Source organism: Leuciscus leuciscus (assembly GCF_965113295.1).
Source record: "Leuciscus leuciscus genome assembly, chromosome: 15".
Taxonomy (NCBI): Eukaryota; Metazoa; Chordata; class Actinopteri; order Cypriniformes; family Leuciscidae; genus Leuciscus; species Leuciscus leuciscus.
In genome coordinates this window covers 33,564,979-33,582,731 of record NC_138739.1, presented here as the reverse complement: position 1 = coordinate 33,582,731, position 17,753 = coordinate 33,564,979, and the positions used below count along the sequence as shown (strand labels likewise).

Here is a 17,753-nt window from a genome sequence, read left to right as displayed (position 1 = left end):
ATCTATCCCTCTGTATATATATATTTTTTCTTCTTCTTTTTGGAAAGTCCTGGAAACATAATAGTTGATTTTTTTTTTTTTTTTTTTTTTTTTTTTTGCTGTTAGAACAAAACAAAAAAAGAACAAAACAAAAACAAAACCATTTGCTGTCTTTTACCACTGTAGAAGTTTACGTCATCTATGATGATTTCCGCTATTGAGAACCATGGAAATGTCAGATGAAAGCAATTGCTTTCCTGGGAACAGGGACCATTATTAAAAACAGGCTCCCTGCATTGTGTGGTTGTCAGAAAACTATCAGAGGTTGACAAAGTGGCTGGACAATGAGGCAGTTCTGATGAGCTCCAGTGGATAAATCCTGAGACGGTCAGCGAAAGAGAAGTGCCATGTTCAGCTTGTACCCGATATCAAGCTGTACAAGAAAATGAACCATCCATTCGGTCCTGCATTTCTTTGACCTGGCTGCCACAAACAGCAGGATCACGTAGAGCAAAGACCATCAGATCTCCAGGGAAGGAGAAACGGCAGTATTTTACTTTAAGCTGCTGCTATAGTTGAAATGATGCTCAAGCAGAGGGTGTTTGAGGTCAACAGGTTCACAAGATGTCCATGATGATGATGAGATGAGCATTCAAACTAAGAAGAGGAGGCCTGTTGAACCACAGCTAACTGAACATGTCAAAAAATACAGGGCTCTCTGTTTGCCAAAGATGGTGGAGGCAGAACATGCATTACGGTTCAGGAGAGGAGGATGCAACGGAAACATTTGTCAAATGTATCAGATGTTTGTGTGTGTTTCAAAGTGAAAATAAACTGCTTTCCTGTTGTACCATGCATGAGTCGTTGTTAGTGCTGTGTGTGACGTGATCTGCTCCCTTACTACGTCACATTCCTGAAGCGCCAAAAAATTAAAACGCACAGGCCAACTCAATAAATATAATGCACACAATATGTTCTGTGAGATTCTGAAGTGTGCATTCGATGGACACTTTACTATCCCATAAGGCCACAGGAAAGGATTTGTGAATGGCAGTGAAGCGACGTGACTGACGCTGGTATGTCACATGATAATGACAACATGGCGAATGTTGTACGTCCGGATTACATTCATACTACACACTCTCATACTATAATGTAATTTTTTCGGTCCTTACCAGTGCCTGGATTCGTGTAGCTACACGATATAGCCTACTGATTCACAAGCTTGGTAACTATGGAGCTGATTAAACTAAAACTAAAAATGTCCTTTCCCAGTCACCGTACCCCAACATATGTCATGACGAAAAAATTATACCCTAAAATATAATTACATGAAGACAAAATTCCCTTGCCCTTTGCCTCAGTGGAGGTTTGAAGGTTTTCTCACTGAAAGCAATGCGCTACCACGTCACTGGGCCCTTTTTCTGACAGTATAGTGATCCGAGGGAGAACGGGTAGACTTTTTAAAGAGGCAAAAGGGGAACAACCTTGACCGTCACCAAGTTGGGACAGGTGTTCTGCAATGACTATTTCAGTTTTAAAATCAAGTCATGTAGGCCTATTATAGTTCCAGAGACATCGCTTTCGAAAGTGCGGGAGAAACATTATTTATAATTTACATTGAAATTTTTTTCTTTCCATCTTTAATTTTTACGTAATAAACACTAATCTAGAAGAAATCATTATTTTATTTTGTGCGCATGCACAAATGCGCAATGTGTGTACAGTTTTAAATTAGCCTAGCCTAAATTTTGGTATTTAATCATGCAATTTTAAAAATACAACAGCCGTTCTTTATATTTTTCTCTCCATTGTTAAAAAAGGACGCAACAGTTCACAGACCAAAAATATGTTTCTTTTCTTTTTTTAAAATGTTGCATCTTCGGTCTTCGCCACACTCCAGCACTGCAGGCGTCGCTCGCTCGCTATTCATTTTAGTTTGCAACCCGGCAGTAAATTTATATACCGTACGAAGAAGAGATCGGGGGTCTCGTTTTCCCAGATCTGTTTTTGAGAAGATTAGTATTTCAGTAATATTAGTATATGTATTATACCGGGTCACCATGGTCATCGGGTATGTTTACAATTTTTTTTAAGGAAATCTGTATTCACAAAATACAATTCGTACAAGAAGTCCTGATGTACGTTATATGCGCTCGTGTTTACATTTGGCCTGGTTTGTTTTGTTCCTCATTTGTTTTATTTAAGATAGAATCAACAGGAAAAACCTTTGTACGTTATTAATGCATTAAACATGGATTGATTCATTAATGATTAACGGGTTTATCTGCAGTACAATGTCTGCAACTATTATTTTGCCGCGGTCATTAGCAGTTAGCATTAGTATTTAGAATTTCAATCTTTTACGTCCCGATGCATATGCGTGCAGGTTTATTTGAAAGTCATTTGATAATGCCTAATCTTACAGTGCATTTAAGATATTCAAGTGTTCACCAGTATGGTAATATGGGTAAAGATGCTCCCTTAAGAATATTTACTGCTAAATCATATATAGCGATTCAATTATTCATTGTTCAACCATTTACAGGATGAAGATGCAACCTCCAATATAAAATATTAAGGGGAATACATGGAAACATAATTATACTAATTTATTTGTCATAAGTTAAAGGAACTTGTTTTTTTCTGTTTCTGCAGTTGCGGCTTCATCTGTGTGTTTGCGGTGCTGATAAACAAAGGTGAGCATCAGAACGAAACATCAGAAAGATAAATTCATGCCACAGACTGAGTGTTTAACAGTTTCTGTTGTTTCAGTGTCTCTGCAGGAAACAGTACATAGAGAGGGTGTTATTGGTGATTCTGTTCTCCTGCCGTGTTCTTACACTGAACATGATCTTAATCTTCAAGACACTGATGTTCATTGGAGACACAATGGCAGCGAGAATGTGTATGATATAGTCAAGGGTAAAGATTCACTAGAGTTACAGGACCCTCGTTACAAGAACAGAGCTGAAAGTTTGCCTGAAGAGTATGAGAGAGGAAACTTCTCCATCAAACTCATCAATCTCACTCATACTGATGCAGGAGAGTTCAGCTGCCTCATCTCACACTCAGATGAACATCCGACTGTACTGCTGATCATCACCGGTGTGTAGAAATGCTTGATTCATGTATGAAATTGATAGCACTTTAAAATAATGGTCTGTCATTAATAGGAAACTATGCAGGAAGTAATGCAGGACAAATGATTGTCAAACACTTCAGATACTATGAATGAACTAATATGAAAACAAGCTTAACTAATCAGTAAGTAAAAGCAAATTTAGGACTGAGATACTTCTTCATTTTACTGATAATTAATAATTACTGAATGAGATGAGCCTCAATAATAACTATCAACTATCCATAATGAACTATAAGAATGACTTAAAGCCTGCTCTCCCCCTACTGACCTAATGAGTAAACATTACGTGAAGCGCGCTTGACAGACGGGATTTAAAGTCCCCCTGTAGACAATAATTTTATCCCTTAAAACTCATCTTTGATCAATAGCTTGAATGTAATTCTACACCCTTGCTTCATTTAGTATATGTGGAACCATGAATATGCAAATAAGCCCCGCCTCCACTCACTCACACCAGCTCAGATCACTGGACGTCATTTGAAGTGGAATAGTCAATTACACAGGCTTGTCTCTACAAGTTAATGTATCAGAATGGTAATGCGCTTTATGTATCGCTCTCTACAACATCGGACACATAACGGTAATTAATATGATTAGCCTTTTGCTTGACTATGTTATCAAACAGCTAATAATGTGTTGCTAATGTTACACAAACCGGTTCGCCACCTTAGAGTCAGGCAGCTGCCTTCTAACAATCAGTCTCCATAGAAACGCTTTGAACAACTTAGAATGTCAGTGGAGAAAGACATAAAGTTTATCATATCATCATAATATACATATACACAATTCACTCTGTTCTGTTGATATGAAAATTCTGGTACATTTAGCAATACACCTTCTCTTGAGACTCTCCTGATTCACAGCAGTAAATGATATGCTAAAGCCCACCGGTACATTGACCTGATTGGTTACGAGGTAGTTTGTGACGTCAGAAACCGCTGATTTCAAACTAGTCTGTCTTTGATTCACCGCAGTTTTAAGGAGAAAATACTCATCAATGGTGTTGACTTATGAATTTGCACATGGTTTGTCTCAAAGCATATTAAAAAACACCACATAGAGATATAAACAACATTAAAAACTTGATTTTCGCCGCAGGGGGACTTTAAACTTTGTTGTCTGAAGACCCACGTTTGCTTTGAAAATGAAAAACGTACTAAGCAAAATGTTCTCTTGCCATTCCTGATGTCACTCACAGTGTTCGGCTGGTCTTGCGGCTGTCAGTAGAAACGAAAGCTGCTGCTCTCTATGTTTTACCGTTGTCTCCCTTCACGTTTATATGTAAATTGTGCAAGCTTATTTAGTCCAGTAGATCGAAAGATCTGAAAAAGCCCATACATTTACCCACCCATAGATCCTCCCCATAAATCAGGACAGAAGTGGTTGAAAGTGGACAAAAGAGAAACACCAGGTGTAAACGGTCATGTGTCTCCCTCGTCTACTAATACTACTATCGACCTAAACGCACCTTAAAGGGAGAGTTCACCCAAAAATGAAAATTAGCCCATGATTTACTCACCCACAAGCCATCCTAGGTGTACATGACATTCTTCTATTAGATGAATACTGTTGGAGTTACATAAAAAAATTTCCTGGCTCTTCCAAGCTTTATAATGGCAGTGAATGAACTCTGTTTTGAAGTCCATAAAAGTGCATCTATCCATCATAAAAGAGATCCCGGGGGTTAATAAAGGCCTTCTGAAGCAAGCCATATTGTAAGCAAAAAATATTCATTTTTAAAACTTTATAAAGTAAAATAACTAGCTTCCAGCCAAACGAACATTCGGACTCGACTTAAGTGTAAAGCGCAACTTATGCGAGTAATGCGACGTACTGCTGATATTATACGCTATGCCATGACGCACTACACTACTTCTGACGTCATAAGTTTCGTAAGTTGCGCTTTAGGCGTAAGTAGACTGAGTATGACCGTTTGGACGGAAGCTAGAATTTTACTTTGTAACGTGTTAAATATGAATAGATTTCTTACACAAATGCATCGCTTCACTTTAGAGCCGTGTGGAGCACTTTTATCATGTATGGATGCACTTTTATGGACTTTAAAACAGAAACGGCCATTCACTGCCTTCTATCACCCTATAATCCATCGCGCTCTTTAAGATCACTAAATTCAAGGCTTTTGGTCATACCTAGGATATCCAGAACCACCAAAGGAGGGAGAGCATTTTCACATTTGGCTCCAAAACTCTGGAATAGTCTTCCTGATACTGTTCGTTGCTCAGACTCGCTCTCCCAGTTTAAAACTAGATTAAAGTCGCATCTCTTCAGCCAGGCATTCATATAATCCTACAGTTCAAACTACAATCCGGCCTCTAGCTCATAAATGCCAGAGGAGAACTGGCCCCTGACTGAGCCTGGGTTCTCCCAAGGTTTTTTTTTCTCCATTAGGTCACCTGATGGAGTTTTAGGACACCATTAGGTCACTTGATGGAGTTTTTCGGTTCCTTGCCACTGTTGCCTTTGGCTTGCTCAGTTGGGGATATTTTGGGGATATTTAATTTAATTTTATCAATCAATAAATTCCTCTTGAAACAAACTTTGTTGTATTATTTTAATTTAATACTGTGAAGCTGCTTTGATACAATCTGTATTGTGAAAAGCGCTATACAAATAAACTTGACTTGACTTGACTTGACTGCCATTATAAAGCTTGGAAGAGCCAGGATATTTTTTTTATATAATTCAGATTGTATTCGTCTGAAAGAAGAAAGTCACACTGAGGATGACTTGAGGGTGAGTAAATAATGGCTGAATTTTCATTTTTGGGGGAACTATACCTTTAATACCAAGTGTACACGGCCTAATTCATAATTAATCGCCTTTTTTACTCATAAAATAGTCATTTTCACTTTAAAATAATGGTCCAGATCACTAGTAGTTGGTAGGTAACTAGATGTTGGTAGGTAGGTGTCAGTAGTTAACACTTGAGTAATTAGTGGTGCATTTTATGACTATATTCAGAGTAAAGAATACTATTTATTTTGTCTTAGACACACGATAATGTTGTGATTAGCATTAATTGGTAATTCTTTTTAGTTTCTCATGGTTAGTTGATATTGAGGCTAATCTCATTCAGTAATTATTTAGAAACTTATAAGATAATATCTCAGTCCCAAATTTGCTGTTACTTACTGATTAGTTAAGCTTGTTTCCATATTAGTTCATTGTATCTGAAGTGTTAATGCAGTTCTACTCATTTGTCCTGCATAGTTATGTATTAATGACAGACCATTATTCTAAAGTGCAACCATGAAGTTTTTAATAAAAAAAAGTTCAAGTTCACTAGTTATAGATACATCTATTGCCTTTATCACAGTGAGGTATTTTGTTTGTTGCAGAATCAACAGCAGGAAAAGAAAGTAAATCCACTGAAAAAGAAATCCCAGAAGATGAAACTGGATCAGACAGTGTGGAGACATTGAACTGGTTTTTCATTCTATTACCTGTACTAATAATAAGTATACTGACTATAAGCTTTTTAATTTTATTTTACTGTAGAAGAAAAAAACAGCAAACTCACTCATTCTCTTCTGTCAGGACTGAATACAAAAAACAGTGATTTAAATGACACGTCAGTCCTAAAAGTTTCAATTTTCACATTCTCACTGTATTTTTACAGCTGTCACTGGGTCTTACTGGTGCTTGTGACTCTTTTTTGAGCTGTTGCATTATTGCCTTAAACACTGTTTTTTCTTGCTGAATGAGATCTTCAAACACTGAAACAGTAGGTTTCAGGTAAAGGACCAATGAGTCTGTCAATGTTACTGCCTTAATTCTGAACAAGTGTACTTAGTGTTTTGGTGGTCAATATTAAATGAACAATCAAAAATTATATAATGCATGTTAAAATTAAAACATTTACCAAATCTGATTATATATATATATATATATATATATATATATATATATATATATATATATATGTATATATATATATATATATATATATATATGTAGACAGTTTTTTTTTTTTTTTTACTTGTTTAAAATCTTTTCCTTTTGCAAGTTTTTATAGAAGAAACTATGACAGTTTTACCCTCCCCTGCACTTATTTAACTAAGTTGCCTTATTATGTTGCTCACAAACCTTATGTCTTAATGTAGGCCTAAGCCTTAGTTCTTAGTGTCTTGTAAGAATGTAAGATCCTATTAGAGGTCCCTTAATAATATCAGAATAATGTTGGATGTTGTTTATTACTCGGATCTGATTTCAGAATACAGCTTTACTTTATTTATTTTAATTATTATAATTTTTTTAATTTTTTTTAAAGCTTTTCATTCTTAATTTCTTTTTCTTGCCAAAAAATTATTTTGGTGTTGGTCCGATTTCATCAAAGCAATTCAGACACACTTTTACAGTAATTTTTTTTTATAAAACCAACTTGTCTTATGTCCGACACAGAAATCCTCCCAGTGAAGAATAAAGTAACTTTTCAATTGTCATTTCTAAGAATAAGAGTACATGTTTTTTTTGTTTTTTTATGGAAAAACTAAAGCTTTGGTTTTTTATTGTAGAATCGTGTCTCTCAAGGGTAAACTTTTGCTCTCTAAAGCTGAGATTCTCCCCTTGCTTGTTCAATTACTTCTATTTATGTTGGTATAATTATGGTTTTTAAAGTATGAAAATAATATTCTTGGTTTTAATAATTATGTTACCTTGTGTGTTTTTTTTCTATAGTTGAAATGAACAGCAATGAATGAAATAAATAAATGTTATCAAACTTACGTGCGTGTGATAAGCTTCCTTTCATTGACAAGTCCATTCTGATCCTCAAGTGAAACTTCCGTGATTTATGTGTCAAACACACTGTCGTCATGACTTCAGTTTATTATTACTGAAAACGCACAACAGGAGCTTCCAGTTTTAGCCTCCTCCCAGACCTAGCGAAACCTAAAGAGAGTGAACTTAGCATTCATTTGCAGAGGTTTTTAAGTCATTTGCATTTCAAATGTTTAAGAGCACTGGATGCTGCTGATAGAACATAAAAATAGTAGTTGCTCTTTCCTGAATGAATTAATGAATAGTTGACTTTTACAAGAAATTACCTTTATTGTGATTTTTTGTTGTCATAATCTGAACTCATTCTCTTGTTTTCATCCCTACAGACTGCGCAAAAAAGTGTAATTTTCTCTGACAATGTAATGCAAAGACTTTAAATAAATTATATAGTCTTAAAGGAACTTTGATGTTAATGGGAGGAGAGTTAAACTGATTACAGTCAATAAAACGGGATGATCGGGTCAATGGGCCAGTGCAGTATCTTTATGATTTGCAGCTAGCAATGCTTTTATAATAATATAATATAAATCTTGAAGCCCAATGTTTATCAATAACTGAACAAGAATTGATCAGTGAGGAAGAAACTATTTGAACATGGTTTTACTAAAGTTATTTAAAGGATTATTTTCTGAATTATGTCTCACATTCCTGTCATGTCTTGACTTCAGTTTGTTACTGTAAGATCATAACAAGAATGCAGAGCTTCCAGTTACATACTCGGGCCGTTTGCACGTAGGGGTGGTTAATCTGTCTGATTTCCCGATTCGATTCGATTACGATTATTGAAGTCCCGATTCGATTACAGTCGATTTTCGATTATTAACGATTCTCGATTAGCGATTATTGATTTTCCATTTCACAACAGTAAACGAAAATACACTACAAAGTGATTGCAGTATTAAAAAAAGTCAGCTGCTGAATTACTTAACTCTTTTATTGAGTAACAACAACTCAAAGCACTTTCTGTGTCGTGTAGTTATAACTTCAGAATTATTTGTATGTAGCTTATGTTCTGTAGAACACAGAAATGAATACATCACATTGTGTTGTGACTCATCAAGTTGAACTAAACAATAACAAATAAATGAAAGGCTTATTTCCTTTAGGAAGTAGATCAGAACCAACATACTGTAGAAATTGGACAATTTTCTTCTAGAAAGACAAGGTGTTCAGGTGGAAGAAGACTGCAGGTTGCAGTCGAAACATGTCAAGGTAAAGAAAAAGTTTTTTCTCCACCTGAACACCTTGTCTTTCTAGAAGAAAATTGTCCAATTTAATCATTAAGAAGACAAAATGAACATTTTTGAACAACTTACTGTAGCTTCAATTAGTAACATACATAGCCACTCTTATACACAACTAAATAATAAAGAGTTATGACTTGAAATGTTTGCTGTATACTACAATCAAAAACAGCTAAATACAAAAAAAGTAAATGAACATCTGCAGAGAGCACAGTCAAAATGTAGCTGCTAACTTTTTGTGACTGAAATTGCACATATTGCAGTATAACGTACGTATAACAGATCGGTTTCAGAGTGTACTGATGTGAAAACTAAACAATACAGAAAGCAGCTCTCATACAAAAATACTAAATAGGTAACAATGAAATTGGCAATTTTACATACGTTAGCTTTTAACGAAGAAGGTGACGTTCGAATTTGGCGCTCAGCCATCATGAGTCTGTTATGTATGTGCGCGTCTCTGTTATGTGCACGCCACAGACTGTCCGCGCACTGCACGTCCGCTTATAGTTCCGCCTTTTGCGTTCCGTCAATATTAGAAAAAATATATATATATTTTTTTTTTAGAAAATCGATTTTTTTGACATTTGTGAATCGATTCAGAATCGTCCACGTCCGCATCGCGATGCATCGAAGAATCGATTTTTTCCCCCACCCCTATTTGCACGACACCATTTTCAACTAAAACATTTTTTCATCATGAGTGAAATCAGTCACATCGCCATCTACTGGCCTGGCATGAATCCGTGTGAACGGGGATCGTTTTGACAATGGACAAATTGCCGGTTTGACAAAATCCGTTTTTAATACTTTGTTGTGTATGTACCTCATGAAGACCTTCAGATAAACTAAACTGGTTTTTAACAACGTAAAACATTTTATGCGTTTTGGCCGTTAATTTACACGACAACTGCGTTTTGTGGACCTGAAAAGGCAAACTTTTGAAAACGGGTTTTAAAGTCAAGTTTTTGAAAACGATACCGTTATCATCTCCGTTTAAACTACAAAAACGCAAATTTGTAAAAACGGTGATGTCATGCACATGCATATTACGTGTTCATTCTATATGCATTTAGTGTTTCTTTACAAAGTGACATTGCCACCTACTGGCCTGGCAGCATGGTACAGCGTTTTAGTCGTTTTCACGGATCCGTGTGAACGGTGGATCGTTTTAACAATGGTGTCGTCTGTACTGAAAAACGTTGTTCCGTTTTTAGTACATTGTTGTTGTGTATATGTACCCTATATTAAGACCTTCAGATAAACTGAGGGGCCGTTTACACGACACTCTTTTCAACAAAAAAAACATAAAACGTTTTATCCTCCATATTTGGGGGGCCTGAAAACGCTAACTTTTGAAAATGTTTTTCAAAGTCAAGTTATTGAAAACGATACCATAATAGTCTCCATGTAAACTTAGGGTACATTTACATGACAACAAAACGGAGAAGTTTTTCCTATGAGTTTTCCGCGCACAGACGGAAACTACAAAAATGTAGTTTTCAACTACATTTCAAATCATTGTCAAAACGATCCCCATTCACACGAATCCGCGAAAATGACAAAAAACACTGTATTCTGCTGCCAGGCCATTAGATGGCGATGAAACACTATAGACTGAACATGTAATACGCATCTGCATGACGCCATGGTCTTCAGAGATTTGCAATTTTGTTGTTTACACAGAGACCATTTTCAAAAGTTTGTGTACTCAAAACGCAGCTGTCGTAAACGAATGGCCAAAATGCATAAAAAGTTGAAAATGGTGTCGTGTAAACAGGTTGTCTACAACATTCTGTCAATAAAAAAATTAAATAAAAAAATAAATAATTTACGCCATGCGCATGCATATTACGTGTTCAGTCTATGGGCATCTAGTGTTTCTTTACAAAGTGACGTCGCCATCTACTGAATAATACAGCGTTCTCTTACGAGAGGTCTCTCGTATTGCATAATATCTTACGCTAGTGGAAAATCTCTTTTCCGCGAGATATTGAAGCCAAAAATTATCCTTAATTTTGAAATAATGTAAAACGCGTTGCGGCAGCATGCAGACATAGGCAAGACGGCTCGCGCGCCTATTAGCTGCCCTGCGGCAACTGCAGCAGCCTATCGAGAGAGGCCCCTCGTGACGTCAGATCCAATGGGGGCGTTCTCTCGTACTGCGTAATATCTAGGCATATCAATACACAGTCCTGCCGTTCGGCCTGTCCCTAGCACCCCGTACATTTACAATGTGCATGGACGCAGCGCTTGCACCCCTGAAACTTCGGGGCATGCGAGTTTTGAACTACTTGGACGATTGGCTTATTCTAGCTCGATCTCACTCAGAGCTCATAGAACACAGGACCATATTACTCGAACATCTTGAGAATCTAGGTCTCAAAGTCAATTGGGCGAAGAGTTCAATGTCTCCCAGTAAGAGAATATCTTTTCTGGGCACAGAACTGGACTCGCTGTCTATGACAGCACAACTATCGCCACAGCGCAGACTGAATATTCAGCGCATGACGAAATCCTTCCGCTGCGGCACTATAGTCCCGCTCAGGAAGTTTCAGAAAATGCTGGGTCTCATGGCCTCAGCATCATCAGTACTCCAGATGGGTCTGCTTCGCATGCGCCCACTGCAGTTCTGGTTAAAAGCCTGAGTACCGCGTCGAGCGTGGGCCTCCAGTCTTTTTCGCCTCAAGGTCGATCAGAAATGCGTCTCAGCTCTGAATTCTTGGAGAGCGACCGACTGGTACCGGTCAGGTGTAAGCCTGGGGACTTCCTCGAGTGTGAAGGTGGTGTCTACGGACGACTCCACCTCGGGATGGGGAGCGCTGCTCGAGGGCAGACCGTTCTTCGGCCAGTGGTCAGAACGGGAAAAGCTTCTACACATAAACTGCCTGGAGATGTTGGCAGTCGACAACGCGCTGAGGCGCTTTTGTCCCCAGATAAGAGGACACCACGTCTTGGTCCGTTCGGACAACATGTCGGTGGTGGCCTATATAAATCGCCAAGGAGGTGTCAGGTCCCGAAACCTTTACAGGCTGACGGAGCGCCTCCTGGTTTGAGCCCAGCACAATCTGCACTCGTTGAGAGCAGCGCACGTGCCAGGCCACCTGAATATGGGACCAGACAGACTGTCCAGAAACAAAGTTCCGGCAGGAGAATGGTCTCTACACCCGCAGACAGTCCAACTGCTGTGGAAGACATTCGGCAGAGCGAGGTTAGACCTGTTTGCGTCTCAAGAAAACGCTCACTCTCCGGAGTTTTTCTCCAAGAGCAGGGATGCGCTGGCCCACGTCTGGCCCCGCTGCCCGCTCTATGCTTTTCCCCCCGTCACGCTCCTGCCTCAGGTATTAGAGCGAATCAGGGAAAACGGATGCTCAGTGCTACTTGTGGCTCCGTTCTGGAAGAACCAGGCTTGGTTCCCAGTTCTGATGCAGCTGACAAGCACTGCCCCATGGCCAATACCAGTGAGGAGGGACCTCCTCTCTCAGGCCAAGGGCTCGATCTGGCATCCTCGCCCAGAGCTGTGGTCCCTACATGCGTGGGCCATCAACGGGTACCCGCTAACCTCCCGGTGGGAGTGTTAAACACGATCACACAGGCTAGGGCCCCGTCTTCTAGACGGCTCTATTCCTCAAAATGGTCTGTGTTTTCTAGCTGGTGCACAGCTCGTGGCATATCACCCCCAGACTGTGGGGTGACGGAGGTTCTCTCCTTCCTGCAAGAGCTACTGGATAAGGGCAGAACCCCACCCACGCTCAAGGTTTATGTGGCAGCCATAGCAGCGTTTACTAAACCGACGCTTGGCCAGTCGCTTGGGAGGAACGATCTGATCATCTGCTTCCTTAGAGGAGCTAAGAGGCTGAATCCTCCCAGACCTCCCTCAGTCCCCATGTGGGACCTTTCTACGGTTTTGGAAGCCATGAAAGGTGCCCCATTCGAGCCAATCCAATCAATAGATATCAAACACTTGTCTTTCAAGACAGTGTTTCTTCTGGCTCTCGCTTCGGTAAAGCGTATAGGGGACTTGCAAGCGCTCTCAGTGAGCGTGACGTGTATGGAATTTGGGCCAAATGACTCGAAGGTCATACTCAAACCAAGGCACGGGTACGTTCCTAAATCCCTCAACACACCGTTTAGGGCTCAGGTGATTTCCCTGTCGGCCCTGCCGGTCTATAACGAGGAAAAGGACGCGAGCTTCCTTTGCCCGGTCAGGGCATTAAGGGCTTATGTGTCTCGCTCGACTGTCTTCAGACAGACGGAGCAGCTCTTTGTTTCGTTCAGCGGACGTTCTAAGGGACTAGCTGCGTCGAAACAGAGTCTATCCAGGTGGATAGTTGATGCTATAGCGCTGGCTTACACTTATAAGGGCCTGCAGTGCCCGCTAGGTGTCAGAGCGCACTCCACAAGAGGCATGGCCTCGTCGTGGGCTTGGTCTAGTGGGATTGCCTTGCAGGATATCTGTATGGCGGCAGGCTGGGCCTCCCCGTCTACATTTATAAGGTTTTATAACCTAGAGGTTCCCGCCTTGCAGGCTAAGCTGCTTTCGGTCTAATAAATCAGTACTGTCTGCCCCGATGCTATCGGCTCAGAATACCTAAACTTCTTGAGCGCCGCTCGCTGATCGATTAAATAACTCTATGGGCAGTGTTTAAGACCCATAATATTCATCAGTCCAGGCCGAGTTTTTTTCGCCCTGACTGTGTGGAACACTATTGATATAATTTGCTCCTTATAGGACGCTACTTATTATGGGAATGATGCTGTTCTAGCCCCTCTTTCCCGGACTCTCTGCGAGTCCCTGGTGATCATGCACTATATGAGCCCCGGGCACCTGCCCCTGGGACTTTGGTGTTGGATCTCAGCACGCACGGCGTTTTACACTGTGTTCCCCTAGCGTAAGATGTTACGCAGTACAAGAGACCTCTCGTAAGAGAACGTACTCGGTTACTAACGTAACCTCGGTTCTCTCTAGAAGAGGGAACGAGTACTGCGTATCTTTGCCGTGCCTGCAACACGCTCTGGTTCGCTTCGGCGATGAAAAAACAGATTCTGTCAGCCTGTCGAGTTGTATTTATAGGCCCAAGCCACGCCTGTTTCGGCGGGACGTGACGCAGTAGGTGCGAAGCGCCCCCATTGGATCTGACGTCACAAGGGGCCTCTCTCGATAGGCTGCTGCAGTTGCCGCAGGGCAGCCAATAGGCGCGCGAGCCGTCTTGCCTATGTCTGCATGCTGCTGCAACGCGTTTTACATTATTTCAAAATTAAGGATAATTTTTGGCTTCAATATCTCGCAGAAAAGAGATTTTCCCCTAGCGTAAGATATTACGCAGTACGAGAGACCTCTTCTAGAGAGAACCGAGGTTACGTTAGTAACCGAGTACGTTTTTAGTAGTTTTCGTGGATACGTGTGAACGGGGACCGTTTTGACAACATTGTTATCTGTACAAAGAAAAACTTTTTCCATTTTTAGTACATCAATGTCGTGTAAATTTACCCTGAAATATTTTTTTTAAACAAAACAAAACAAACAAAAACCATGTAGCCTGTTTTTTTAATTTGCCTTTCAAAGTTTGCTTGTTTATAGGCATATGATCAGGTTTCCCTTTGTAATAAAACTAAGCTAACACCTATTTTATGACACTGTTATAATGTTAATATTTTTTAATTCAGTTTCATATATCATGTGTGAAAAAGCAGACCATTTTGTGTTGTGTTTTTTTCTATATGGACAAAATGGTTTTGAGGCAAACTTTGATGTTTTACATTTGCTAGTAGGCTACAGATCTAATTTGGGGTTAAAAGTAAGCCATTTCATATTTAGTTGTAGATCTATGCTTAAACCAGACTATTATAATTGTTGTTGCTGTTTTTGTTTGAGTATGTATTTTATTTGCCATTATTTAAAAAGCAAACACTGTAAAGCATCACAGTTTGCAGTTGTTCTCTGCTGCCCTCAAGAGGCTGACAATGTAAATGTTTTAGTAGGTGTTACATTAGTGTACACTTACTGTAAGAACAGCAGTTTTGTGATTTAAGTAAATAAAATAATACATGAATATGACGTCTGATAACGAGATGTAACTGAACCTGGTTAACCATGTGAACCTTTGATCCCTCGGCAGAAACTGTCTGTTCTCCTCTGTGTTTTACTAGACACAACCAACCCAGTCATAATAAGATTAGTGTTTTAGTTTGAAATGCGTGAACATTGGAATGCTCCCAGTCCCAATGAGCTTTATCTATCATAATAATTATCATTCCGTATGGGAAATAAACTGGTTTTCTGTCTGATTATTGGGTGGGGAGGGGGGTATGGTGATTAGTGAGGCTGGATTACCTAACATATATGTATATTTATGTATGTATATACTGTATGTATGTATGTAGCCTATGTATGATTAAATAACATGAAAAACAGTGGTTATAAACACAAAAACTGAGCGTTAACTGCTTAATGGATTGATGATGTTGCTGGGGTATTAGGTGTTGAAAAAAGTCTGTATGTGGTCAGAGCAAACTTGACTGTCTCTGATTGATGTGGGAGAAGTTTTTTCCTGTCTGCTTCAGAGCTGCAGTAGATTCATTTTAAATGATGTTGTGTGAGGGGAACCAGGTTTCATTAGATTCAACTGTTTTAATCACGCAGTAACATGAGGATCATTCAGCTTCAGCTCTGTGAGTTCATCATTACATGTTATGAATATTTTTTACATGTGCTTTATAAACAGTGATTTTATGTGGTTAATCTTAATTTTTTTTATTTTTTTTTCATAGATGTGTTAATCTGTTGTCGAGCTGCAGTCTCAGATCAACTCACTGATTTGGGATCAAATGTGACCATAAACTGTGATCTTGATGAAAATGAGGTTTATTGGATTTTACTGAAAACACCAGATCCTCCAACAGTGATTCTACGATCATTCCCAACACCACAATCACCTATTTACTTAAATAAAACATTCAGAAAGAAATATTCAGTGCAATTTAAACATTGTCTGGTTATTAATAATGTGACTGCTGATGAATTAGGAGTTTATTACTGTATGAACACACGCACACCTCCAAAACTCAGCAACAGCACCAGACTGCACTTCACCGGTGAGTTCATTTACTTTGTCAGTAAACAAGGCTTATTGATGATCACTGCTTACATTTGTCTTTTATATTTTATATTTTATTTAGATAGGCTACTTATGAAAAACTTAATTATATTCTCATTTATAATCAATATTTTCACAAAATAGTTATAAAAATGTTTTTAGCCATTGCACTAACCGTAACAGTTTTTACAGTAACAGACTGTGAACACTTTCTTTACAGAATCATCTCAGCTAACTGAGTGTCACAATCATACAGCGGTGGAGTTTCTTGATCAGAATCAGAAACAATGGAAGATTATTATCATCATATCTGGACTGATGAACGGGCTTCTGCTCATCGTGCTGATCGGTGAGAGATTTTCAGCCATAATATTAATATAATGCTTTTTTTTCCAGATGAAGAAAATAATTGAAGAAAATATAATACAACCGTTTGTAAAAAAAAATTATATAAATGAATTATTTCATATTTAGGACTGGTGAAGGTTTTTGTTGTTAGAAACAGAAGGTCAGCAGAAGAATCACAAATCAACACTGATCTACAGCAAAATCAAGTTATAGAAGAACATGACTTACAGGTATAAATGTGACATAATTTTCACTAATTATTTTCTGTCTTGAAATTAGCATTCTTGCTAGCTTCCTTAACATTAATTTTAGTTCATTTTGGTTTAATTGTTTAATTGGTTTAATTGTAACTGAAATTGCTGATATTTCTCTTTCAGTACGCCACGATGGATTTTTCCAAGCTGCGTAGAAATATTCGCTCCAGCCAAATCAACAGCACATATGCAGCTCTAAACCTGCCGAAGTCATGATCACACGAGTATGACTGATCTTATACTTATTTTGTTCACTTTTTCATAATGTTTATTGAACTTCTATCCACAAACTGTTAGGCAGCTTAACACACATGACATTAACCAGCCAAACATTCTTACTTTTTTAGGGGGTTTTAAACTGGGGTCTGCGGGAAAGTTCAGAGAAAAATTGTATTTTTTTTTTAATATATATAATTGATTCCATTTGATATTATTAAACCAGTTATTTTATTGAATTGCAATATTTTGTTTTATTTTTCTTTAGATTTATGCATCTAACAGCAGGGAGACAAACAGTGTCTGCTTAACAGAAAGTAAATATTTTTCCCAACAATATTTTACTTATATTTTAAATATTTTTATTTTTAAATGCTGTATGAATGTTTGAATGTTTTATACATAAAAAATATAGCCACTAAGGAATTGTATTTTAATATATGATAATATATCATATTTGGGGGTCTGTGGCATCAAAAAGATTTTAAAACCCCTGTTTTTAAATGAAATTTATGTGTTTAAAAACTTTTCTCAATTCAAAGGTGTTTGCCTTGGAATAAATGTATATTGTATACAATTTTGGTTGAAACTTCTTTGAGCAATTGTTGACATAATATATTCTTCGAAAATACTTTAGTCTCTAAACTGTCGTGACACAAAGGAAATATCT

At 38.4% G+C, this 17,753-nt stretch overlaps 2 protein-coding genes and 2 long non-coding RNA genes across 8 annotated transcripts in view; 3 read left to right on the top strand and 1 right to left on the bottom strand.

The window, feature by feature from the left end:
- The window catches only part of LOC309475537, a 39,053-nt gene that overhangs the window by 10,606 nt on the left and 10,694 nt on the right, over positions 1-17,753 (bottom strand). The gene's annotated exons all lie outside the window — the stretch shown is intronic.
- LOC309475520 (uncharacterized protein) overlaps positions 1-17,753 on the top strand; it is a 33,708-nt gene that overhangs the window by 15,225 nt on the left and 730 nt on the right. For both annotated transcript variants that reach the window (XR_014197674.1, XM_082138347.1), the window contains 2 exons: positions 16,740-16,843; positions 16,991-17,753. The exon at positions 16,991-17,753 is cut by the window's right edge and continues 730 nt beyond it. Coding sequence is in view for 1 of the 2 variants with exons in the window: in XM_082138347.1 (XP_081994473.1) it covers positions 16,740-16,843; positions 16,991-17,083 (197 nt within the window). In the remaining variant the exon portion in view is untranslated. The remainder of the gene's footprint in view (positions 1-16,739; positions 16,844-16,990) is intronic.
- LOC309475535 lies at positions 1,745-7,021 on the top strand. Its single transcript, XR_014197698.1, has 4 exons — positions 1,745-2,053; positions 2,638-2,678; positions 2,755-3,087; positions 6,484-7,021. It is a non-coding gene; the product is annotated as an uncharacterized lncRNA (long non-coding RNA).
- On the top strand, positions 11,377-14,468 carry LOC309475502 (uncharacterized protein). The gene is made up of 2 exons (XM_082138301.1): positions 11,377-14,067; positions 14,099-14,468. Exon 1 carries the CDS (start codon positions 11,870-11,872, stop codon positions 13,715-13,717), a length of 1,848 nt encoding a protein of 615 aa, XP_081994427.1. The 5' UTR covers positions 11,377-11,869; the 3' UTR covers positions 13,718-14,067; positions 14,099-14,468.

What these genes read in the sequence shown, in the direction of transcription:
- LOC309475502 (XM_082138301.1), top strand. Translation starts at nt 11,870, where the DNA reads ATGCGTCTCAGCTCTGAATTCTTGGAGAGCGACCGACTGGTACCGGTC.